This window comes from Megascapheus bottae, chromosome 6 (genome assembly GCF_031878675.1).
Source record: "Megascapheus bottae isolate mThoBot1 chromosome 6, mThoBot2.hap1, whole genome shotgun sequence".
NCBI lineage: Eukaryota > Metazoa > Chordata > Mammalia > Rodentia > Geomyidae > Megascapheus > Megascapheus bottae.
Window position 1 is genome coordinate 77,373,669 of NC_143514.1, and position 25,687 is coordinate 77,399,355.

The 25,687-nt window shown below is 52.6% G+C and overlaps 1 protein-coding gene across 1 annotated transcript; it reads right to left on the bottom strand.

The window, feature by feature from the left end:
- Positions 1–5,754: 5,754 nt before the first annotated feature.
- Positions 5,755–16,225, bottom strand: Draxin (dorsal inhibitory axon guidance protein). Its single transcript, XM_090333921.1, has 6 exons — positions 15,799–16,225; positions 13,861–14,051; positions 12,418–12,529; positions 11,246–11,335; positions 7,446–7,535; positions 5,755–5,933 (listed from the first exon to the last, which is right to left on the bottom strand). Exons 1-6 carry the CDS (start codon positions 16,223–16,225, stop codon positions 5,821–5,823), a joined length of 1,023 nt encoding a protein of 340 aa, XP_090190047.1. The 3' UTR covers positions 5,755–5,820.
- Between the last annotated feature and the right edge of the window lie 9,462 nt (positions 16,226–25,687).

Here is a 25,687-nt window from a genome sequence, read left to right on the forward strand (position 1 = left end):
TCTTCTCTTGAGATGTTGTAATATCATGGCATAAAAGGATTCAAAGTGCCAGTAGACACAAAGACCACAGGTTTTGATTGTCAGCCACGATACTGAACAATGTCTGAAGGAGAATACTGATACGGATGGTCAGATGAAAGATACCAAAATGTCATATCTTAACTTTTTATCTCAGCATCATGCTGACGTGGGTTCAAGTTGACCTCCCAGAACATGAAGGGTTTTTGCAGCCCAGTGTGTCCCTCTAATGCCAATGACTCAAGGGCTGGCAAGGCCGGGTGGCAAATCACAGCCCAGTGCTCAGATCCAGCCCCCTGCTCTTGCTACCCCTATGTTTACTCGGTTGTACTCCTGTGTTTCTGTGTGCTTGGGACAGGGAGGGAGGATAGCCTGGGAGGCCCAGAGGAAGGGAACTTCTTGGCCCTATTCTTCAGAGCCATCTTAAGCAGTTGCTTCTCGGGCCTTCTGGGGTCTGAGCAGGGCACAGTAAAGTTTTCAGGAAAGTTTGATGTAGCCCCTACTCAGCCCTGAGTTATCCTATGGGCCGAGCCCCAAACCCACCCTAGAGACACAGTGCCTGAGGCCCCGAGAGCCTCAGAACCCTGGGTGGCTCCCCAGAGGGCCCTCCTCCTTTTAGGAAACACTGCAGCATGTCTGAGTCCAGCTGTGGCTTTGAGACACCAGGATGTGATGCTACCAGGAGCCAGAACTTGGCCTGCCCTGACATCTGGGTGTCTAAGGGCCTGGGCAGCAGCGTACAGTGGGGCTGGAAAGGGCTGCCGCTGAGATGAGTTGTCCTTCCTGCACCAAGCTCGGCCACTGCCTGGCAGTTCACACGCTGTCCCAAGATGGCATCTGCTCCTGCCCAGACCTGGCCTCAGCACTGAGCTTCCTCTTCCTCCTTTCCCCATTGAAACTGGCATCTAACTGGTGTGTGTGTGTGCGTGCATGGGTATGTGTTCCAGTCCTGGGGCTTAAATTCAGGACCTGGGTCTTAGCCTTTTTCACTCCAGGCTGGCTCTCTACCACTTGAGCCCACAGCTGCTGCTGCTGCTGCTTCTCCTCCTCCTCTTCCTCCTCCTCCTCCTCCCTCCTCCTCTTCCTCCTCCCTCCTCCTCCCTCCTCCTCCTCCTCTTCCTCCCTCCCTCCTCCTCCTCCTCCTCCCTCCTCCTCCTCCTCCTCCTCCTTTTCCTTCTTTTGTGGTTCATTGGAGAACAGTCTGGCTGGCTTTAAACCTTGATCCTCATACAGATCTAGGCCTTTCGGTAGCTAGGATTACAGTCTTGAGCCACTTGCTCCCAGGGAAATCTGATTGTCTCTGTGCTTGGCCGTTCCCAGGGTGAAACTTCTGGAAGGCATCCAGCAGTGACCAGCTTCATAATCTGTCAGTGACCTCCAACCCCAAGTGGAGAGTTAAGATGAAGACATGATCCCCCTTCCCCACCAACCCCAGAGGCCAGCTAGAGACCCATCATGTTGTCCAGGTGATGGGGAGGGGGCGGGGAAGAAACCTTCTCTGCCTTGCCTGCAGCCCAGCTCCGAACATATGTCAATGAAATGTGTGGTGAGAAGAGACTGGAAGTGGGGTGGGAAAACCCTGAGAAAGCAGAGAGACTGTCACAAGGAGGAGCAGAGAGCCAAGCAGGGTTACCAACCACCTCTTTATTTACAGCTTGGGAGGACACATGCAATGTGACATCGTGGGACTACAAGGCATAGCACCCCTGTGCTTTCAAGACCCCCCACCCCCAGAAACTTCCTAAAGTCAGAGCATCCTACAGCGGAGAGCTGCAGGCCTAGTGCTCCAGTGTAAACATACTAATGGATGCCAGCCCACGAGCCTGCAGATGTGCCCTCATGGGGAAGTGACCCAGAAACAACCTCACATTGGCCAACATATGTGTGAACTCCACTGTCCTGAGCCAGGGGAAACATTCATGACAGGCCAGCATTCCCATTTTCCCCTCTGACCCACGACCCCTCAGGCTGAGAAAGGATCTGGAGATCAAACAGGCCAGAGGCCAGATGGCTGGGTCCACCCTCAAGATTTGAGAGTGAGCAGTGTAGAGTGTGACGCAAGATTCTATCATTCTACCTAGGCCCCAGATAATGCTCCAGGTCCTGGAGACAGTGAGAAGAGCAAGGGCCCAACTCTGTTGCCCCAATCCTGGGCTGGGTTACCTCTTCTGTCTTAGTACCCCAAAGGCATTCCTATCACAAAGACCCTGGATAGGCACACTGCCACCCCTGCCCACCCCTCCCTGGGGCCCCCGGGGGTTCAAACACTGTCATGCTGAGGTGGCCCTTAATCCAGCCCGGGGAGTGCCCAATGAGGAGCCATTCACAATTTCTCCCAGCACCCACACTACCGGCTAATGTTTTCCCAAGCATATTCCTTTCCAGTTGTAGAGTGAACCGCATTCCGGGGAGCAGAGGGTGGCCTCCTTCTCAGTACAGGGTAAAGATACATGGGTAGCATCGCGGTGCTTTTTCCTAATGACCTTTCTGTCCTCAGATCCTTCACTGGTCCTCCACAGCCATAGGATCGGCTCCTGGCATCGCCAGAGCACTGACAGGCAGCCCCGTGGCAGTGGCAGTAGGTTTCAGAAGGCTCAGGTAGGGCTTCCTCTTGGTCCCTGGCTCAGCTCCCCTCCCCCTGGGGAACTTGTGACCTGAGGATGACAAAGACGCTTTCTCCTCCATCTCTGCTGTCCTAGGGGACAGCAGTCTCAGTCAACTAACTGTCCTAGAGGAATGTCTCCCAGCCCAGGGTTTGACAGAGCACCTTTTGCAGCCTTCAGGGTGATACTGAATACCTTTGTGCATGTGATAGATCTTAGTGGAGGAAGTCAAGAGTGCAAAAAGCAAAAAAATCTAAATCATCAACTAGCTAATATTGGGTCCCAGTACACTGTGCATCCAGCCTCTTATAAGGACCGTGTATTTACTGGTCCTGCCATCTCTAAGAAGAGCTGTTGGCTGGGCACCGTGGCTCACACCTGTAATCCTTGCTACTTAGGAGGCTGAGATCTGAAGATCCAAATTCCAAGCCAATCTGGGCAGAAAACCCCCAGAAACATATATTCAACGAACCAGCAAAAAGCCAGAAGTGGAGCTGTGGTTCAAATGATAAAGCCGGGAATGTGGGTTAGTGGTAGAGCATTTGCCTATCAGGCAGGAAGCCCTAGTTTTGATTCCTCAGTATCATATAAACAGAAAAGGCCAGAAGTGGTTTTATGGCTGAAATAGTAGAGTGCTAGCCGTGAGTAAAAGAAGCCCAGGGACAGTGCCTAGGCCCTGAGTTCAAGCCCCAGAACTGGCTAAAACAAAAAAATAGCAAAGCATGAGGGGCTGGGAGTGTGGCCTAGTAGTAGAGTGTGCTTGCCTAGCATTCACAAAGCCCTAAGTTCGATTCCTTGGTACCACATACACAGAAAAAGCCAGAAGTGGTGCTGTGGCTCAAGGACAGTGGCCAGGATTCAAGCCCCAGGATTGGCAAAAGAAAAAAGAAAAAAAAAAAGTATGAGGTGCTCCAGTATCAGTGTGCACACACCAACACACACACACACACACACACACACACACACACACACACACACACACACACACTCAATAACTTGCCTAAGGTCAGAAAGGGCTGGGATATGCTATTTGATCACTACACAGTCTTGCTCTATGGCCTACACATTATTCCTTGGCATTTTGCTCAAGGCTGGCATGGTACCACTTGAGCCACATCTCTGCTTCTAGCTTTTGAGTACTTAGTTGGAAGTAAGGATCTCATAGACTTTTCTGCTTGGCTGGCTTCAAACCACAATCCTCAGAGCTCAGCCTTCTGAGGAGGGAGACAGGCATGAGTCACCGACACCCCTGACATTGGAGCCCATAAAATTTACTTTGACGGTGTCCACAGGTGCTTCTGGTACTGGAGTCACGTGACACTGTATGGTCTATAAAGCCTAGGAGATTTATTTGACCTTTCATGGGAAAAGTTTGCAGAATCTAGAGTCGAAGACGTTGGTTACTTCCTGGCAGAGCAGTAGATATTTAGAGGGGAGTAAATCGTCAGATCTTGAGTTAAAAGGATCCCTCCACCACACACACACACACACACACACACACACACACACACACACACACACACACACACACACACACACACACACACACACACCTTTAAGCTGGGTCTGGGATTCCCACCACTGCCTCCTGCCACAACAATGCTGGGCTTTGCTGCTTGCTCTTCCCACAGTGAGCCTGAGTCACCTGCAGCATGTCCTCCAGGGTCAAGTTCCCCTTCCAAAGAGCCGCCTCTGATCTCCCCAGCCTCCCTGCCCTCGCTCTGCCCATCAAACTTGAGTAGGGAGGGAAGAACAAGCATATTTGATTTCTTCTAGATCTGCTTGTTCTCCTTGGTGTCTGACCCCTGGTCCTGATTGATCTAAAGCAGTAAATAGCCTCGGCATCCCACGGGCATGGTTGTGGAAGTGGGGGGGGTGGGTGGGGAGGGACTTGCATGAGCCCAGATTTCCAAGAAGGCCCAAGCGGCTCTCCTGACATGACCCCTGGAGCCAGATAAGCACATGATGGAGTCAGACATTCTGGTTGGCATTCTGGGTCTGGCTTGGATGCTCCCCTCTTTCTAGTGAGGGGCTTTGCTGAAACAGAATGGAAGCTAGGATGGTCTCTGAGGGTGCTTGTGCAAAGCACATGCATGTATGTCTCCATGCTTGCATCAGACTGCTGGGGTCAAAGGTCTCAGGACAGGACAGGTGAGGAGTTCGGATCCCATGGCCGGATGAGCAGAGCCACAAGATCATAAAGAACATCTCTGTTTCCCAGTCACTTCATGCCTTACAGGGTGGGGACTCATCTGCTCCCACAACACTCTTCAAGAGGTGTACATGTGTGAAACTTAGGGGATTTGAGGAGAAATATCCTGGGCTGAAACCTTGGGCCTCGGGTGTGCCACACAAGTGCTTGTAATATGTGGGCAGGAAAGTTTATAAGACCCTTGCCTCCAATGAATCATCCCCTCAAAAGCCAGGGTGAAGCTATCACGCGCATGCGCGTGCACACACACACACACACACACACACACACACACACACACACACACACACACACACACAGAAGATCCAGGCAGCCACACTATTCCAGCCTCAGTGAAGGGAATTACCTGGGAGTGTGTCTCCGTTTCCATAAGCTGTGGGGAAATCCGGATCTCAGTTCTTAGCCGTGCAGAGGCAGAACGAGGAGGGGGTCCTTGGTGATCCATAGCCCCCACCCAGGTTCAGATCTCCCCCCAGCACCCAGCCAAGGGCATTTCTGCTTTTCAGGTCCCAAGTAACTCATCTACTGCATCATCCTTTCAGGAGGTCCCAGACAATCAGGGTGCTCAAGTGTGCCCTTGTGTCCTGCCCTGTGGCCTGGCCGCCATGCCTACTTGAAAAGGCCACCGGATGATTCAGCAAAACAATGCATGCCATGACGCTAAGCATGGGGCAGAGAATGTCCCAAATCCAGATCCCCTGCCTGCCTGGCCCAGGCCTCCAAAGTCAACTCTGGCTTTTCACCTTGAAGCTGTGGCAGTGCTGCTCCAGGCAGCAGAGGGCGCTGTGGGCACGACCGTGGGGAGGGGGTGCAGACCGGTTGGTCCAGTGGATGCCACCCTGCAGTCCTGGGGCCTGGGGCCCAGCGTCCCAGGCCTGAGCCCGCTGCCTCTCCCACCTGTCCCCCACTTGATCTCCCACTGCTGGCCCCTCCAGGGGGCCCTTCAGGGGCTCAGCCCCAGACCAGTGGGGAGGCGGCTCCGCTGTGCTAGATGTTGATGAAGGACCCCTGGTCACCATCGGCAGACTCTGGCTCCACGCAGCGTCCCTTCCTCCTCGTGACCCTGCGGTTTCGGTGGAATCTGGCATAGCAGCGCAGGCCTGGGTGGAGGGGAGCAGGGATCAGGCTTGGGGCCTGCTTTCTTCCCTCCCCTCCCTTCCTCCAGGCAGAGCCTGGAGGGGTTTGAAAAGGAGACTGGGGGACAGAGTGGAGTGAGATATATGGGGTGAGGGGTAGACAGGGCGTTTAGGGCACTGATGATCATACGTAATAGGTATAAAGCAAGATGATAAAAACAGGGAGACTGCAGCTGGTGCTAGTGGCTCACATTTATATTCCTGCTACTCAGGAAGCTGAGATCGAAGGACCTTATCTCCAGTTAACCATCAGAAAATTGGAAGTGGCGCTGTGGCTCAAGTGGTACAGAACTAACCATAAGCAAAAGAGCTCAGGGGCCACACCTAGACCCCGAGTTAAGCCTGACAGCTGACATACACACACACACACACACACACATCAACTGCAGCTGGGTGCTGGTAGCTCATGCCTGTAATCTTAGGATCACAGTTCAAAACCAGCCCAGACAACAAAGTCCACAAGATTCTTTTCTCCAGTCAACCATTAAAAAGCCAGAAGAGGCTCAGGTCATAGAACACCAACCTCAAGCAAAAAAGCCAAGGGAGAATACAAAGCCTTGAGTGTTCAAGCTCTAGTACTGGAACACACACACACACACACACCCTACATACACTGTGTGTGGAAATCATTCTAGAAGACATTTCTGTCAATTCTCAGGAGTTGCTTTAAGACCACAGTGGAAGCAGGAAAGTGGGCAGGGGGAGGATACGGGTTCAGCTCAGCCATGGGCATTTATTGAGGCTGGCAGTGAAGAATTGGGGTTCCTTATCCTATAGAGGCTAGTATATGTTTGGAAATTTTCAGAATACACAATTGGAACGCTCCTATACTACCTTTAGTTTTTGCCCTCCCTCCTTTCTTTCTTTCCTCACTCCCTCCTTTTTTCCCTCCCCTCCTCTCTCTCAGAGAATCAACACTCAGTCAGTGCTCTACCACTGAGCCTAGCCCCACCCCCATCCCCAGTCCTTGTCCACTATTAACTATGCAGGTTTGAATAGGTCACTCTAAAGCAGGGACTATAATCAGTCCCCTCTGGGGATGGCTGTGAGGATTCCAGGAAAGAAGGGAGGTCTTGGCACAGCGCCTGGCACACTGGGGCACATGGACAGCTTCAGTGGAGCTCAGGGGACTTAAACAGCCCAAGAGGCCCGGGTGTCCTTTCAGGATAAAGTTCGGTGGTGCCAGTGTTGGCCCTCTCAGGCTGGATCATATTGAAGCAGATCTGGCGATCGATTGCACCAGCTTGTATTTCAAGAGAAAAACAAATCTGAGGAGCAGCGCCAGGAGAGGAGACAGCAGGATCCCAGGCTGGGGTGGGGGGGGGGGGCTCCAAGCAAAGCCAATCTAAGTTCACCCTTTCCATTCTCAGGGGATGCTCCCCCCTCCCCTGCCCTTCCTCCAGGAAATCTTGTGTCCACCCCCCTCCACTCCCTGTGGAGTTGGCTTTGGAACACAGCCTGTCCCTGGGGTCTCACCTTCCATGCACATGCAGTCGTCAAAGCATTTGTTGTTGAGGCCACGGTTGTGGGGTGTGCACAGGTGTCCCCGCAGGTCGCAGCAGGTCCCTGATGACACAGGATGACATAGGATGCACACGCAGTCAGCCATGCTGCTCCTCCCTCCCTCCCTGGCCTGCACAGGGCCCCACTGGACAGGAGATCCATCATGCTGGAGGCGGGCCCAGTCCCAGCAGGCAGGGCCATCTGGTGTGGCACGCTACTCATGAGTGTCATGGCTGACATTCTCAGGGGCCGCTGGCAGAGACCCCCGCTACTGAGCCATCATGGGCAGAGTGAGGGTAGGGTCACCTCACACGGAGATAGATGGGGAGGCAGCTAGGGGTGCCAGGCGTGGAGTGAGCTTGGACCCGGGGACTGTCAGGGCTCTCAGATGCCAGCATCCTCTGACAGATGGGGCAATGGAGCCCCGGGCACAGCAGGCAGCCCAGGCTTCTCCCGCCCCAGCCAGCACTCAGGGACAGTCCATCTATCCAGCTGGCTCAAACTTGAGCCTTTTCTCTATGTTGAGTGCACACAATAGTGTGAGAAAGAAACAGCCTGAGAGGGGGCGGGTGGGTTGTCACAGGCTGCCATGAGCAGGCCCGCCTTGGAGACTACAGGGGCTCAGATCTCTCCCAAGGAAAGTGGGACTTTCGTTGTTGGTTTTTTTCAGTGACAGAAAGGACAATTGGCGGATGGTCTCCAGCTGCTGTCTGTGTCAGAGGCCATTTCCCCCATGTCCAGCCCCAGTCGACGACCAGCACAGGGAGGGCACAGGGCTGGCAGCCTCTGCCTCCTCTGCCAGGCCAGGCCTGGCTCCAGCACTCCTGTTTTACAGGCGCTGCTTCCCTGCCTTAGGCTGGGCACCAGTGGCTCATGCACGTCACCCTCGCCACTCAGGGGCTGAGATCTAAGCACCGTAGTGCAAAGCCAGCCAGGGATGAAAAGGCCTTGAGACTGGATCTCCATTTAACCAGCACAAAGCCAGAAGTGAAGCTGTGGCTCAAGCGGTAGAGCGTCAGCCTTGAGCAGAAGAGCTTAGAAAGAGGTGTCAGGTTATGAGTTCAAGTGAGCCCTTGTACTGGTACACACATACTGTACACACATATTATATACACACATACTGTACACACATTATATATACACACACGTTATATACACACACATACTGTACACACATTATATACACAAACATACTATGCACACATTATATACACACATGCTATATACACATTATATACACATACACACTATATACACACACATACACACATATTATATACACACACATACTGTACACACATTATATACACACACATACTGTACACACATTATATATACACATACATACTGTACACACATTATATACACACATACTATATACACATTATATATACATACACATTATATACACAAACATACTATATACACATTATATACACACACACATATATACACACATACTGTACACATTATATACACATACACATTATATACACACATACTATATACACATTATATATACATACACATTATATACACACATACTATATACACATTATATATACATACACATTATATACACACATACTATATACACATTATATATACATACACATTATATACACACATACTATATACACATTATATACACATACACATTATATACACACATACTGTACACACATTATATACACATACACATTATATACACACACATACTGTACACACATTATATACACACACATTATATACACACGTTATATACACACATACACATTATATACACACATACTATATACACATACACATTATATACACACACTACACACACATTATATATACACATACTATATACATACACATTATATATACACACATACTGTACACACTATATACATATACACACATGTACACACACATTATATACACACTATACACACATATACACACATACTACACACATTATATACGCACACACATATACACACACTATACACACATACATTATATACACACACACTATACACACATACACACATTACACACACACACACACACACACACACACACACAAAGCCCTACCTCCTTCCTCCTCTACTGCCTTTCACAGGTGTTATTCCTTCACTCTCTCACCCACAAATAAACCTCTTGCACTTCTTTTTAGAGTGAAGAGGTTGAGACAGGGCTTCACTATGGAGCCCAGGCTGGCCTGAACTTGTGTTTCCTTTGCCTCCGAGTGCTGGGATTACAGGCATAAACTACCAAGCGCAGCACTTCCCAACTCTGGCTTAGTGTCAGCTTCTGGAAGGCTGGTCTGATCCCACAGGGACCGGCAGTCTGGGTGGAGACAGGATGAGTGAGGATGTCACCAAAAGCATTTCTGGAAAGCCAGGCAGTGATTGATGGGACAGTGACAGACTGGACCATCACAGGGTGTTTGGAGGAAGAGGCCAAGAGAGGCTCCTCTCTTCTGAAGGCATCGTGGGCAGTGGTTAAGGGGCTTGGGGCCAGGCTGTCCCAGTCTGGAGCCACTTCCAAGTTGGATGGCCTTCGCCAAGCATCAGTGGCCATGCCGTTGTCCTACCTACTCAGGAAGCTAAGATGTAGGTTCAATACCAAGCTGGATTAGGAAAGTCTATGAGACTCATCTCCAGTTAAACACCAGAAAGCCAGAAGTGGCAGTGTGGCTCAAAGTGGTAGAGCGGTAGCCCTGAGCAGCAGAGCTCAGGGGCAGTGCCCAGGCCCTGAATTCAAACCCCAAGACTGACTAAAGGTGGGGGGAAGGAAGGGAAAGAAGGAGATCAGGGGCAGCATCAAGGTCCTGAGGTCAAGCTGAATAACTGACAAAAAAAATCACCACTGGGGACTAAGAGTATGGCCTAGTGGTAGAGTACTCACCTAGCATGCACGAAGCCCTGGGTTCGATTCCTCAGTACCACATACTCAGAAAAGGCTAGAAGTGGTGTTTGGCTCAAGTGGCAGAGTGCTAGTATTGAGCAAAAAAGTGTTCAAGGACAGTGCCCAGGCCCCAAATTCAAGTCCCAGGACTGGCAAAAGAAAGAAAGAAAAAAAAAACAGCCAGAAGTGGTGCTGTGGCTCACGTGGTTATAGCGCTAACCTTGAGAAAGCCCAAGGACAGTGCTCCAACCCTGAGCTCAAGCCCCAGCACTGACAAAAAGAAAAAAATCGCCATCAACAACCAAAACCAAGTTGGGCAACTTTGGATATGAAACTTAGCCCTTTTCTTTCTAGGGCCCAGTGGCCTTAGTCAAAGCAGGATGACAGGATCTCTCTGTATATCTCTGTCCCAGTCTTTCTCGTCTTTTGGTCTATCTCTTTCTCTATGTGTCTGCATTTCTGTCTCTCTGTCTCTGTTTCTGTCTCTCTCCACCCCTAAGGTTGCTATGGTCTTACATGAACTAATGTTCATCTAATTGGCTATCTTGTGGTTATTGTTTATTGTCTATAAAGGGTCAGGGAGGGGCTAGGAGTGTGGGACAGTTCTTGTCTAGCATGCATGAAGCCCTGGGTTTGATTCCTCTATACCATACACATAGAAAAAAGCCAGAAGTGGTGCTGTGGCTCAAGTGGTGGAGCTCTAGCCTTGAGAAAGTCCAAGGACAGTGCTCAGGCCCTGAGCTCAAGCCCAGGACTGAGAGGAAAACAAAAAGGTAAAGAGTCAGAGACTCTCAAGAGTTGTGCCCAAGCCTGGGAAACTGCTGGCCCTCCTCCACCAGACCCAGCCTGGTGCCCTGGTGTGGGTGCTGGGGTACCTGGCAGGCAGTCCTGGTGGTGGTCACACGGTTCTCCTTCCACTGGAGATGTCTCATTGCCGTCACTGGAGAGGTGCCCCCTGTGTTTGTCTGGGGACAAGATTTGTCATCAGAATTTGAGGCTGGGAGCGTGGCCTAGTGGTAAAGTGCTTGACTAGCATGCGTGAAGCCCTGGGTTTGGTTCCTGGGTACCACACACACAGAAAAAGTCAGAAGTGGCACTGTGGCTCAAGTGGTAGAGCTCTAGCCTTGAGCACAAAGAGGCTCAGGGACAGTGCCCAGGCCCTGAGTTCAACCCCAAGGCCAGCAAGAAGAAGAAGAAGAAGTAAGAGCAGGAGCAGGAGGAGGAAGAGGAAGAGGAGGAGGAGGAGGAGGAGGAGGAGGGGGAGGAGGGGGAGGGGGAGGAGGAAGAGGAGGTAGTTGAGGCTCAGCAAGGAGAACAGCAGGATTAAGTACACGGCTCTGGTGTCCCACGGAGCCTGGTGTAGCTCAGGTAAAACACTACGTCTCTCTGCCTCAGATTTCTCTTCTCAAAAATGGGGCCATCTGGGAGCCAGTGGCTCACACCTGTCATCCCAGCTACTCAGGAGGCTGAGATCTGAGGATCATGGTTCAAAGCCAGCCTGAGCAGGAAAGTCAAGAGGACTTTTGTCTCCAATTAACCACCAGAAAGCTGGAAGTGGAGCTGTGTTCAAGTGGTAGAATGGTAGCCTTGAGGGCCGGGAGTTTGGCCTAGTGTTTAAAGTGCTTGCCTAGCATGCACGAAGACCCGGGTTCGATTCCTCGGCATCCCATACTTAGAAAAAGCCGGAAGTGGTGCTGAGGCTCAAGTGGTAGAGCTCTAGCCTTGAGAAAGTCCAAGGACAGTGCTCAGGCCCTGAGCTCAAGCCCAGGACTGGCAAAAGAAAAAAAAAAAAACAACCAAGAATGGTAGCCTTGAGCAAAAACAGCTCAAGGGACAGCGTCCAGGCTGTTTCCCCAGGTATCTGGCATAGCTACCGTAGGCCCTTGGTAGCATTTCTGTCTCCACGCTGGCCCCGGCTTAGGCTGACGGGACCTCAGCCCACCTTCAGCTATCTGCAGACCAGACCACCCTCAGTGAGACCCAGGCCAGGCAGGGCCAGGGAGGAGGGGCCCTGGGCCCAGGTGTGTCGGGGGAGAGGTAGGCGAACCTTTCCTGTTTGCAGAGGGCCAGACCTCCAGTTTTAAGTCTTCGTAATCGGTCCAGTCGAACAAGGCCATGTCTAGCGTGGGCATCACCTCCCCATCAGACCTGGGCTGTGCCTGCAGGGGAAGAAGGAGGGGATCTGAATCCTTGCCAGAAACATGGGGGGGTCTCAGGCCACAAAGGAGAGGCTGCTCCTCCTCCTCCTTCCAGCCAAGCGAAGTCCTGCGCTGGTGGCTCACACCTGTAATCCTGGCTGAGCTCTGAGGATTGTGGTTTGAAGCCAGCGTAAGCAGGAAAGTCCATGAGACTCTTAGCTCTTCAGTGAACCACAAAAATGCTAGAAGTGGAGCTGTGGCTCAAGGGGGAGAGGACCAGCCTTGAAGAGAAATGCAAGAGTTCAGGCGGCACCGGTGAACACACGCACGCATGCATGCACGTATTATATGACTACGGTCTTTTCCTCCCTCTCTAATTATTTTATTATACTTGTTCTTTGTATTCTTGCAATCACATAGATTAATTCTCAAAGAAACACTTTTTCCCTTGCTCTTCCTTATGTTTCGGGCTCTCATTGAGTGAGTAAGGGTTATTTGGGAAAGAAAGTATTCAACCAGGAGTGACTGGAATTACAGAAAGTGAAATTGTCACTACTTCTCTGTACTTAGTTATAAAGATCTATTCCATTGCGGATCCCTTTAAGCGACTTTATTTTGAGGCCTCAGAGGCACACAAGAGAGTCGGGAATGATCAGGCGAACTCCTACACAACCTTCTACAACACCAGCAGTGTCATTTTTGTGAGAGTAGGGCAAGAGTTGACTTAACACCACTTAAACCTAGGTCATGGGTGTGTGGGATTTGGGGCAATACTAGAGTCTGAATTCAGAGCCATATATCTGCAAGGTAGGTGCTCCACTACTTGAGCCATGCCCCCAGACTTGTTATTTTTCTAGTAGGTGTTAGCTTTTTTGCCCAGGCCAGCCTTGACCATTATCCTCTTATTAATGGTTCTCTTGTAACTGGAATGACAGGTGTACACCAATGTATCCAGACTTTCCCCCCCCCACTTTAAATGTATTGGGATTGGGGCGGGGGAGGTCTCATAAATGTTTTGCCTGTGTTGGCCTCGAATTGCAATCCTCCTCATCTCAGCCTCCTGAATCGTTGGGATTTCAGCTGTCAGCCATAGCACTTGGCTGGGGTGTGGTTTCAAACGTTGCTATGACTGTTCTGTGAGCTCTTTTGAACATCACGTTCTTTCCCAAGTCTCACCACCCTCTCTGCGTAACGATCTGAATGTGAGGCTGGCACGTGCTCCCGGGGCTGTGCCCAGAGTGGGCCCCAGGACCCCTTCCTCAGGATACAATGCCGCCTGAGATCAGAGGCTCCCTACGTGGCCTGCACCACTGTCTCAAACTCCCGTCCAGTCCCGAGGCTGGGGTCCTCACCTGGGGCCGCAGAGAGGTGACTGGCAAGATTCTGGACTCTTCCGTGGCCGGTGTGGCCTCCAGCGTGGTTAAGAAAAGCATGGTGGGGGCCAGGCTGGTGGAAGACTCCTCCATGGCGGCCTCCAGTGTCTGGTCTTCCAATGGCTCCGCCTTCTTCATCAGGGAGCTGGGGCCTCGGACCAGTGGTCGGCCTGAGACAGGCAACAAGCACAGGTTGATCTGCTTGCCACCCGCTGCACCCCCCTCCCCCGGACAACACACTGCACCTTTCCTGCCCTTCATTCAAGCACCGTCCCTGCTTCCTGTCCTCCCTGGGACCCCAGGCAGGGAAAATGTTGGGTGAAGCATTCCTCCCCGCATTCTGACAAGTCCACACCAGAGCTGGCAGTGGTGGGGGTCTAACACTAAGAGCCAGAGGGGCTAACCCTGGAAGGCTTCCTGGAGGAGGTGAGGTGGCAGAATTGAATTCCAGAGGGCAGGAGAGGGGACTTTGGAACCCTGCTCTCCCTGCGCCTTTAAGGAAATAGCCAGAGGCTTTGCAGTTTCACAGGGCTGGGCTGTGCCTAAAGGTCCCTCCACCCCTTGCCCCATGCCAGTGCTCCCTAGAAGCCAGGAAGTGGGGCTGGGTAGAAATTGGGGACCTTCCTGTGTCCTCTCGCTTATCCTCAAGGTGCCAGCGTCCCCCACAACCTGACACAGAGGACTTCTAGGTTCTGAGGCTGGGACCTAGTCTGGGTTTGCCCACTTGGGTGGGCAGGGGCCTGGCTGAGGACCAAGCCCCCGCTGCTTGTGGGAGGAGGGGGGCTGAGACTCTGCCACCACCACCACCACCGCCGTCCTCCTAAGAGACACCAGCACGTCTGTGGTCCTTCCTGGCCCCTAGGGGCAGTCTTGTCCCATGAGAGACAGAAGCTCCCAGAGGCCTGCTGGGGCCTGGGGAGACTGGGAAAGTACTACGTATGAGCTGGCTGCCCAGGTTTTATTTTTAATTTTTTCCAGAGACTGAATAGGGGCCAAGGGAGGGAAGGGGGCCCTGGGTGGCTTGAAGCTCACCATGGATAAGCCCTCCTGACACCCACAGGGTGACACAGGGGGGAGGGGGTGTCATGTCTCCCCCAGGGGTGCTAAGGTTTTGATCTGAAAGGCATCCCAAAGGCCCAGCCTGTGACCCTGCTGCCTTTAAGAGGCCGGGCCTGGCAAGAGGACGTGAGGTCATTGGGGGCGTGGATCCCGGGGCTTTTCCTCTCCCTCTCTGTTCCAGGAGGTGAGCAGCTTGAGCTCCCACCATGACCTCACTCCAGGCTCAAAGCAGCTGAGCCCAGAAACCCTGGGCTGAGACCTCTGAAACCACCAGCCATGGTATGTGGCTTTCTTCTTTAGTTTCTCTCTCGGGCTTTTGGTCATGGCCACGGAAAGCTGAAGGACACTCGGGGTCACTTGTGTTCAGGCTTGGGGGTGCGGGTCCAGTTGAGGATGGATTTGTTACAGTTTGCTGCTCTCGCCTGAGTCTAAGCACTCACAAATCAAGCCTCTACCCTGAGCACACAGGGGGCCATTATCCTTGTGGTGCAGAAGAAGAAACTGAGGCAAGAGAGGTCACCTGCCCAGGGTCACTGGTGGAGCCAGGGAGGGGGGGGGCTGTTCTAGAGTCGATTGAAGGAGAGCTTGGGACAGCGATGAGCTATTCTGTCTGTCCCAGCACTTAGAGGAGGATAGGTTTAGGTCAGATACAAGGGAGAACGTCCTGACACCGGAGGGTGACCTAATTCTCCTGCCTCCTCCATTACCTACCATAACTCCCTGACTTCAGTGCGATCCCTGCACTCTTCTGGGTGCTCACCGCGTGGTGTTACCCGGAGACCTGAGGCCACAGTCGGCTTCCCTACCCCTCCTGCCCTGGGTCATTGCCTCTCCCAACCGTCCCAGGTCTCTAGCTACCTCGGTGTGGTCTCAGCCTGTCTCTGCGTCTCTTGTGCTCCCTGCCTCGTTTCTTTATCCTCTCCCACCCTGGAGGTGGAGGCTCCTTCTCGGGGTAGGGTGACGCCAGTCCCAGCAACAGCTCCTTGTCCAGCAGCAGGCCAGCAGGACTCTGCCCAGGCAGCCGCCCCCAGGGTAGCCTAGAGGTCTGCCTGGAGGTGGTGACCTCAGTTCCATCCTGGACCGGGTTGGGCATGCTTGGGCTTCGCTCCTTCTTTCCAGCCCGCCGGCGGTGGTGGCTGGGCCGGGGCCGTAGTGCAGAGGCTGGGTCCCTGTGATGCTCAGGCAGGGTCTGGGCAGGGGTGAGGGAGCCCACCAGGCCGACCTCCAGCAGCACCAGGAGGCCGAGGAGCAGCATGGGAACCCTGTGGATGGTGGGCCCTGCCATGGGCTCTGCCCTGCAAGGAAAACAGTTTTCTAGGGTGGCCCCAGGCCCTGCTTCCCATCTCCAATCCTTCCCTTGCTTTCATAGCTCCCTTCTTTCTGGTAACTGTATTGAGACTTGAACTCAAGGCCTCATGTTCTTGTTTTTTGTTTTCTTTTGTTTTTGCCAGTCCAGGGGCTTGAACTCAGGGCCTGGGCACTGTCCTTGAGTTTTCTCAAGGCTAGTGCTCTACCACTTGACTCTGGCATTTTCTGTGTATGTGGTAACCAAGAAATGGAACCCAGGGCTGCACGAACTCCAGGCAAGCACTCTACCAATAGGCCTCATATTCTTGTGACTTTTCCACGCAGGGCTTGTGTTCCACCACCTGAGCCACACCTCCACTTCTGGCTCTTTGTTGTTTAATTACAGATAAGAGTCTCTCTGATTTCTGTGGCTAGGCTGGCTTTGAATCTTGATCCTTAGCTCTCAGCCTCCCAATTAGCTAGGATTACCTGTGTTCAGTTAACCTGGTCCGGGGCTCCATCTCAGGGCTATGTCCCTTAGCTTTTATGCTCAAGGCTAGCACTCTTACCACTTGAGTGTGTGTGTGTGTGTGTGTGTGTGTAATTGGTCATGGGTCTTATGGAGTTTCCTGCCCAGACTGGCTTTGAACCACGATCCTCTGGAGCCACTAGCACCTAGCTTAACTGAGTTCTTAACAAGGATGTTGGGGGACTGTGCCTCTAGGGACAGTGACAAGGCCCCCCAAGACACTCGGGGTTGTCAGGACTCTCCAGGCTAATGGCATCTCAGGAGTGGAGAGGTGCAACCCTGAACTGCACAGAGGGGTCTCCAACAACTGCCCATCTGGCCCAGGAAGTTGGTGGTAGCCAGACTTAGCAGCCCTGGGCTGCCCCGTGTCCTGCAGCATCCAGGCTCCCGCCCCATCTGGAATTCCTTTCTCTGCACAGACCTCTGGCCTTTGCCAAGTCCCCTGGAGCAGAGCAGAGCAGAGCCCTGTAGAGCTCCGGAATGCACTGCAAGACCTGAGACTTGAGTGGGAGCATAAATGCAAACAGACAGAATAATAGCATTCCCCATGCTAAGTGCTCTGGGCAGGTATGTATCAATGAGTCTTTAACAGCTCTCTGAAAAGGCTCCTGTGATTTCTCTGCTTTTCTGAAGTGGCAATTAAGGCTGAGTGGGTAAGTTACATTTTGTGTCATTGTGTGGTGTGTGTGTGTGTATGCTGATCCTGGGGCTTGAGCTCAGGGACTGGGTACTAATTGCTTCACTTTTTTTTTTCTTTTGTCATGGGGCTTGAACTCTGGGCCTGGGCACTGTCCCTGAGCTCTGCAGCTCAAGGCTACCGCCCTATCCTTGAGCCAAGCCCCACTTCCCATTTTCTAGAGGTTAATTGGAGCTAAGAGTCTCAGGTCCTTTTGTGCCTGAGCTGGCTTTGAACCTTGATCCTCAGATCTCAGCCTCCTGAGTAGGTAGGATTACAGGCATGAGCCACTGCAGCTGTTGCTTCGCTTTTTTTTTTGCTCAAGGCTAGCACTCTGCCACTTGAGCCACAGCTCCACTTCTGAATTTTTTAGTGGTTAATTAGAAATAAGAGTCTCATGGACCTTTCCTGCCTCGGCTGGCTTTGAACTTTCATTCTCAGATCTCAGCTAGGGTTGTGGGGTGAGGAGGGAAGGAGCCAATGTCCAGCCTAGCTACTCCTCTCCTTCCCTCATGAGCTGCTGACATTCCCTGGAGGTGCCCAGAGGACTGTTAAGTGGAGTCTGGTGGCTGGGTTGGTGGAGGTGTCTGTCTGACCCCAGGGCCCCACCCCCATGCCAGCTCCACTCCATCTTCAGATGGCACCAGGCTCACTGATTGAATTTTTATGGCCTTCCTGAAACTCCATTAGACTCCCCAAGAGGTTTCTTTGTGATTTGTGGTCAGAGAATTGCCCAGAGCTGAAGAAAGATTGGCAGGCCTGGGAAGGCTCCCTAATTCCCACTGCCCCCCTGCAGGCTCACAGAGGATGGGAGGGCCATGGGAAGAAGGGGGAGGAGAGGAGGGGAGGAGAGGAGGGGAGGAGAGGAGGGAGCCTCCATGTACTTCTGGTCTCCACCAGATAGCTCTGCTCCTTCTGAGGCCACAGCTGAACACATCCTTTTCCATTTGCCCCCTCTTATGGGGCCCACCTGAAGGTGAGGGGGGCATTTGTGACATCTTCTCCTCACCGCTGTCCATCCCGTCCAGAGGTTATAAACTGCAGGGCTTCTCAGGGCCGCTGGCCAGGGAGGCCGTTGCTCCCCATTCCTGGGGCAGCCCTGTGGGGAGCGGATCCACTGAAAGCCCGCAAGTCAAGCCTGTCTCCGCTCAGAGCAGGGCTGCCATGCAGGCTGGCACTTGGCCTGACCACAGCAGGACGGGCCCTCGGTGCTCCCTGTGATGGGGAGACAGGACAGGCTAGGTCTGGGTTGGACACTGTTCAGCTCCAGGACCGGTCTTTCTGTCCTTTGCGACCTGTCCCCGCAGTGCCCTTCTCCAGTCCCGGCCCTCCCTGGCTCTGGAAGCCGGGGCGTTTTCGTCTTTTTATCTAAGCCCCGCCTAAGCAGTGGAGCTGGGGGGCGTGGCTGCGGCGCTGGGGGCGTGGCTGCTGTGTTAGGGGCGTGGCTGCGGCGCCGGGGGCGGGGCTGCGGCGCTGGGGGGCGGGGCTGCGGCCCTTCCTCTGCTCTGAGCTACCTGGCACAAGTCGAGGCACTGGTGACTGCAGATCCGAGTGCCAGTGCCCTGAAGTGGGTGTGCGCTGGAGCCGGGGTAAGGAGGAGGAGACTGTATGGACATTTTCCTCCCTTCAGGCCCATCAGATCTTGGCACAACCCAACCAACATGATGCCAACCTGGCAGAGAGCCACTCAGGAAACGTGGGCTGCTACAGAAGCTGTGCCAAGGATCCCTGGCGACGAGATGACAGGCTCCCATCCATCCCTGCCACTCTGGAAGCCAGTTGGAGGCCATGTCACAAAGCAGCAAGTACCCAAGCGAGAAGGGGAGGCAGGGCTCCACACCCCTCCAGCCTCAGAAGGCTCTGCCTGCAGTTTACTCACAAAGCCAGCTTGGAGCCTAAATTGATCTCTCCCACCGCAGGCTGGGAACAAGCCAAGCCAGAGCCTGACCGGCCTTGGTGGACAGACCTCAGGGAGGATCCACGACCCAGGGACAGTCATCCTGACACAAGGCCAACAGAACCAGACCAAACCGACACACGCAAAAGTTATCCTTGCTTACAAGACAATATGCTGGGAGGGGGGAGGAAGAGGGAAAGTGGGAGAAAAACACGGGAAGGGGTAACAGTGTTCAAGAAGTAATTATGAATGTAACTGTAACCCCTCTACACATCACCCCGAAATAAAATTTAAAAAAAAGTCATCCTAAGCCAGGCTCCAGTGGCTCATGCCTGAAATCCTAGCTACTCAGGAGGCAGAGGTCTGAGGATTGTGGCTCCAGGCCAGCCAGGGAAGGAAACTGTGAGACTCTTTACTTAGTCACGGAAAGTGCTGGAAGGAGCACTGTGGCTCAAGTGGTCAGAGCACCAGGCTTGGACTGAAAAAGCCAAGTGAGAGCCAGAGGCCTTAGTTCAAGGCCCAGTACTGGCACGCGCGCGCACACACACACACACACACACACACACTATCCTAATAACAGAATTACAGCACTTGAGCTCACCTCCACTTCTCTACATTTTTCAAATGAAAAAGGCTGGGTGAAGGCAAGCCACAAAGTAACGACTGCACTGGGCATACAGGATTCAGTCCTTGTTTGCAAGGCAAGTGCTTATAGCTCTTCCACCCCCTCCCTCCTTTCGCCCCTCCCTCCGGTCCCCCTCCCCTGCCATTCCCCCAGAGAGCACTCAGAGTGGGGAAACAACAGCATATGCAAATGATCTCCTAATCCCTGCTAGAGCCCCTTCCTGCCAGAAGCCTTGCCTCTGGGGCTGAGGGCTCCTTAGCTTTGCCTGTATGGAAGACAACTGTGGAGCTCAGCCACCTGGCTCCCTAGGACAGCTGGAAGACCAGATTTCTGCCACGCTCTAAGGCCCACTGGTTGCCCAGTGGGCTGGGCAGGGGGTGCTGGCTGAGGGGTGTCAGGATGCTAGAGCCAAAGCATCGCCATGCTTGGTCTAGACACCTCCCCAACCCCTACCCCAACTAGACCTGCCTCCTCACCTGGTGTGGAAAGCAGTATGTTGGAGGTGTTAATCTTGGCCAATGGAGCTATTTTGCACCACAGCTTTTGAATGTAATTCACCTAATATGATCTAATTCACCTAATCTAATTCACATAATGTATTTAGCTGGGCATAAATGACTCACACCTGTAATTCTAGCTACTCAAGAGGCTGAGATCTGGAGAGTAACTGCTTGAAGCCAGCTTGGGCAGATCTCAGGGACTATCTCCAAATTAACTAGAAAAAAATCTGGGGTGGAGGCTCAAGCTAGCCAAGCAAGCTGAGTGGCACCTGTTTTGTTGTTGTCCCGCCACCCCTCAGGGATGGAAATTGAAGCTCAACTAAGTACTTGCCTACTATATACTAGCAATCCTGAGTTTTTGTATGTGTGTTCCAGGATTGGGGCTTGAACTTGGGGCCTAGACACTGTCCTTTGCCATTATTCCCTCAAGGTTAGCACTCTACCACTTGAGTCATAGCTCCACTTCTAGCTTTTTGGTGGTTCATTGGAGATAAGAGTCTCACATATTTTTCCTTCCCAGGCTGGCTTTGAACTGTCATCCTCAAATTTCAGCCTCCTGAGTAGCCAGGATTTTTCTGGTCTGGAGCATTGAACAAAGGCAGCTTAAAGGCTCAACCTTCTACGGGTGAGTCACTGGCAAATACTCAGGAGGACAGGAAGTGGCCAGTTCCTTTTCCCTTTGTTGATTTCCTTTAAGGTGTGCACAGTTATAGAGGAGGTTTGTCAGGGGTGCATAGAATCCAGGTGGAGAGGCTGAAATGCAAGACGTACAGTTCTATCTGCATAAATCAGAGCCAACTAATTTGGAAAGGGAATTATGGGGATGCCACACAGCTCATGAAATATGTTTTGTTGGCTTTATGTGAAGTCTTGGGGTTGTGGGCTAGATTTTATTTGAGAAAAGATGGATAGTAACCCAAACATTTGGGGGGTGAGGTGGGAACTAAGGCTGTATATCAGAGGTAGAGCTCCTGCTTAGCGTGTGCAAGGGCCTGGATTCCATCCCAGCACTGCCAAAAACAAAGCACACCTCTGTGTGGGGGAGGGGAGAGCACCCAGGACTGTGGGTGGACTTTGAGTCAGACGGATGGCCCCGAAGGCTGTATGTGCCAGGCAGCCTGGACACTTATGATCCATGGTAACAAGACTCTTCCATCTGTCTATCCAACTGCCAGCCACAGGTGGGGAGAAGTGACAGACTTCATCCCTTGGGACCTGCAGGCGCCCACGTAGGGACATGTGTGTGCCAGCATGGTCTCCTGGCACAGCCAGGGCCAGCCAGTGCCCTGGCTCCCCAGCCCCTGGAGGAGGCCTGCTGGGCTCTCTGCCCAGCTTGCCAACTGTGGCTGATCGTTGAGCATGAGGGAGACCCTTACTGATCTGACATGGCATGGGCAGGAGGAAACTGGTACAGGGCCTCTTTGAGGGGTACTGCTATCCTTCCTTACTGGAAGGAAAGTGTGCTGGACAGGGAAGGGAAGATCCAGATGCCAGGGCTCTGATCCCCATGAAAACACAATCTGTCCGAGGCATATAAGAAACAAAAGTCTAGGGCTGGTGGCTCTGGGTGGCTGTGGGTGTACATGCATATATGTGCATGTGCATACACCAGTATTGGGGCTTGAATTCAAGGCTTCACTCTCTTGCTTGGCTCTTTTGCTCAGGACTGGTGCTCTACCACTTGAGCCGTACTTCTTCCAGTTTTTTGTTTTTTTTGTGGGTTTTTTTGCTGGAAGAGATAAGAGTCTCATAGAATTGTCTGCACAGGCTGGCTTCAAACTGGGATCTTTAGATCTCAGCCTCCTATATAGCTAAGATCACAGGAGTGAGCCATCAGCACCTGGCAGAGGTTTCAGTGGTTTTGTCTGGGTCAGCCTCAAACTATGATCCTCCTGATGTCTGCCTCCCAGCTAGCTGGGATCATAGGTGGGGGTCACAGTACTAATGAAAAGTGGAGGCATGGACATAAGCATTAAGGATTAAAAGACAGGCCACCCAAGCCTGCTAAACTTGCCATGGATGAGCCCCACGGAACAGAGTAAGAAGAGCTGTATAACCTAAACAAGTCTCTAAGCCTCTCTGATGTTAAGGTGTGGGGTAAATGCAATGAATAAGGCGAATGGCTGCTGTTACTATGAGATGAGACAAGAGAGGAATAGGGGCTAGAGACAGGGTGGGGCAGGGCTCAGGAGGGCCTCTGGGATCATCTGAGGCTGCGTGTGCAGGGGGCGGGCGCAGGTGGCCACCTCCTCTGCGTTGAGTAGGGTGATCGATGGCCCGCTGGACAGCCCTTGGCCAGTCTGGAGGGGACCATTGTCGTCGCAAATGAGATTTCACTTCCCTGCGGGGGTGGCTCCATCTGCTTTAATTGTGTCCAACAGCATCTTTGGGCTCCGCTCTGCCTCCCCCCCCCCCAAAGCTCACACCTCAAACCTGCGGAGGGGTGTGGGGAGTCCTTAGAGGCTTTGCTAGCCAGGGCCTACGGGCTTTGCCTTCCCTCACCCCCCCAGCCCTGCCTTGAGCTTGGCTCTTGGCATCAGCCTGATCAGAGACCCTTACCACCCCTCCTCTCCAAAGCAGTTTGTGTGGGGAGAGTAACCCCCATGGTCTCCCAAACTTCCTTATCTTGGTGCCCAGACAATGGAGCGTCATTTGTCATTTGCTTGGATCTGTCACACTTCAACTGACAGTAATCTTCAAGTGACAAAACACCTTCTGTGGGGTTCTGGCAGAGGCCGGTGAGCTGGAGAAACCCAGTGTGAATCCTGCCTCTGGCACTGAACAAACCATGTGACCCTAGGCAAGTGAATTAACCTCTCTGGGCTTCTGTTCCACACTGGAACAATGACTATGTTTTTTTAGGTATCAGCTGTTGGACAACTCTTATTCTAAGCCTAGAGCTTCTTTGGAAAAAAAAAATTATTGTAATGGTGATGACAGGGGTGGAAGGGGCACCTAGACCTTTATATGTATTATCTAATTTAGTTCTTTGCACTGGATAATATTTTTCAGATAATAACAATGGCTACTCAGAATTATCAAGACAAATATTTGAGGAACTAGCCCAAAGTTGCACAATAGAACAAATAGTAGAGCCTGTAATCTTAGCTACTCAGGAGGCTGAGATCTGAGGATCAAGGTCAATGCCAGCCAGGGCACAAAAGGACCTGGGACTCTAATCTCCAATTAATCTCTAGAAAATGGGAAGTGGGGCTTGGCTCAAGGGTGGGGCAAGTATCAAGGAGCAGAAGAGCTTAGGGACAACACCCAGGCCCAGTGGTAGGACCCCAGTCTTGTGCTGAAGAGCTAAGGGACAGCGCCCAGGTCAAGTTCAAGCCTGTGACCCCCCCCCCAAAAAAAGAACAAATTTGAACTCATAGCCCCGTGGCTCACTTGCTTCTGACCATTCCTCCTGTCCCCACTCAGAAATACCAGTACAGTCACTGGGGTTCTGGGGGACCAGGGACATATGCCTAATCCAGAGCCTAAGATAAAGTGACCCACAAATCCACAGGTCCTATGATGCCCCATCCCACCTACTCTGGATCCCAGCAGGGCCTCATTCCTCATACCCTCCTCTCTCCTACCCCTGTCCCATCAAGGACATGTATCAGGTGGCCAATGCCAAGACATGGTATTGGGGTGTGGTGTGTTGTCAAAGACAGGGCCATTAGCCACCTTCTGTCTACATGGCTGGAGAGGGAGCCTGGGTTTCAACTCCTATCACCCACTTGGAGGAAAAAGCTGGATTAGGACAGACAAAGGGGCCAGGAGCATCTAGATGGGTAAGAGCCTGGTACTGGTGCCTTAGGCCTATAATCCAAGCTACTTGGGAGACCAAGATCTGAGGATCCTAGTTTAAACCCAGTCTGTGAGACTCTTATCTCCAACAAATCAGCAAAAAAGCTGGAAATGAAGCTGTGGCTCAAGTGGCAGAGCCTCAAGCCTTCAGCAAGAGAAAAAAGCTAAGGGGACAGCTCCCAGGCCCTGACTTCAAGCCCCTAGACTGACAATAAAGCTAAATAAATGAGTAAGAGAAAATGTAACCTCACTGAATGTCACTTCTAAAATATCAGTCAAGTAAATGTAAAAATAAATAAGAGGAGGGTCTTGGCAGAATGAGGGATGCTTATATGGCCCACCCCCAACTGTCTGGTGGAACCCCAGACTGAAGGAAGCCCCTGTTCTCCCAGAGGGCAGGGAGGGCAGGGTTCCTATTGCAGCTCCGTGACGCTCCTGGTGGAGCCAGGAGCGGCCCTCCCTCCGGGAGGCACAACAGCTGAACAGGTCTGCCTGGTGAGTCCATTCCCACCCAGTCTGTTTCCTCACCAGGCACAGAGATCATGGTTTTCCAAATTAACACCCAGCCCCAGAAGAGCTGGGACTCTCAGCCCCTGCCTGGCCCTCAGCATGCCTAGCTATAACGCTTGCCTCTGGACCCAGCTCTGCCCAGGCCTAGCCAGCAGGACCAGGAAGAACCCAGGGAGAAGCTGTGGTTCACAATTCTCCATTCATTCCTGTCCTCTGGATCTACTCGATGCCAAGCTTGGAGGCAAGAAGAGGAAACCTGGCCCCAAACCTAAGGAAAAACACACACGTAGGCCCAGATGGGCACAGGGCTTGTGGGAAACAGGGAGCAAGGGGGAGCTGTGGGCTCCCACAGGAGAGGTGCCCCACCTTGGTCTCCGTGGGGGGCAGGCGTGAACTGAATGAGGGCCAGGGAAGACACCTAAGACAGAGGGAAGAGCTCTAGCAAAGGCTCAGCCAGCCACTAGCTGGGAAACCTGGGATGCAGATGGGCTTGGGGAGTGGGGGGGAACGCCTGGTGAGGGGCTGGAGGGGGCAGCAGAGGTACTGTGGAGTTTGGGCTGGGAGGAGGGGTGATTGAATGGGGGAAGGGAGGGCAAAGAAGATGCTATGGTTTCCACGTGGAGTGGCGGGAACTGCTGAGCTGGCTTCCTGAGGAAGGCTGCTGCCTGAGAAGGGGGGAGGGGCCAGTGCAGCCAAGCCGGACCTGTCTGCTGGGCAAAATTCTGGGCAGGAGCCTGGATGGGGGGGGGGGGGCAGGGAACACGGCCGCTTTCTTGCCTCTTTAAAGGAAAAGCTATTTACCAATGCTTTCAGCTGGCTGTGGTGAAACAAAAAGTCAGCCAGGGCAGCCAAGACCCTGCCAGCTGAGGGACTGCCCTCTCAGGAAGGGGCCCTGAGCAAGTTACTTACTCTACATCACTGC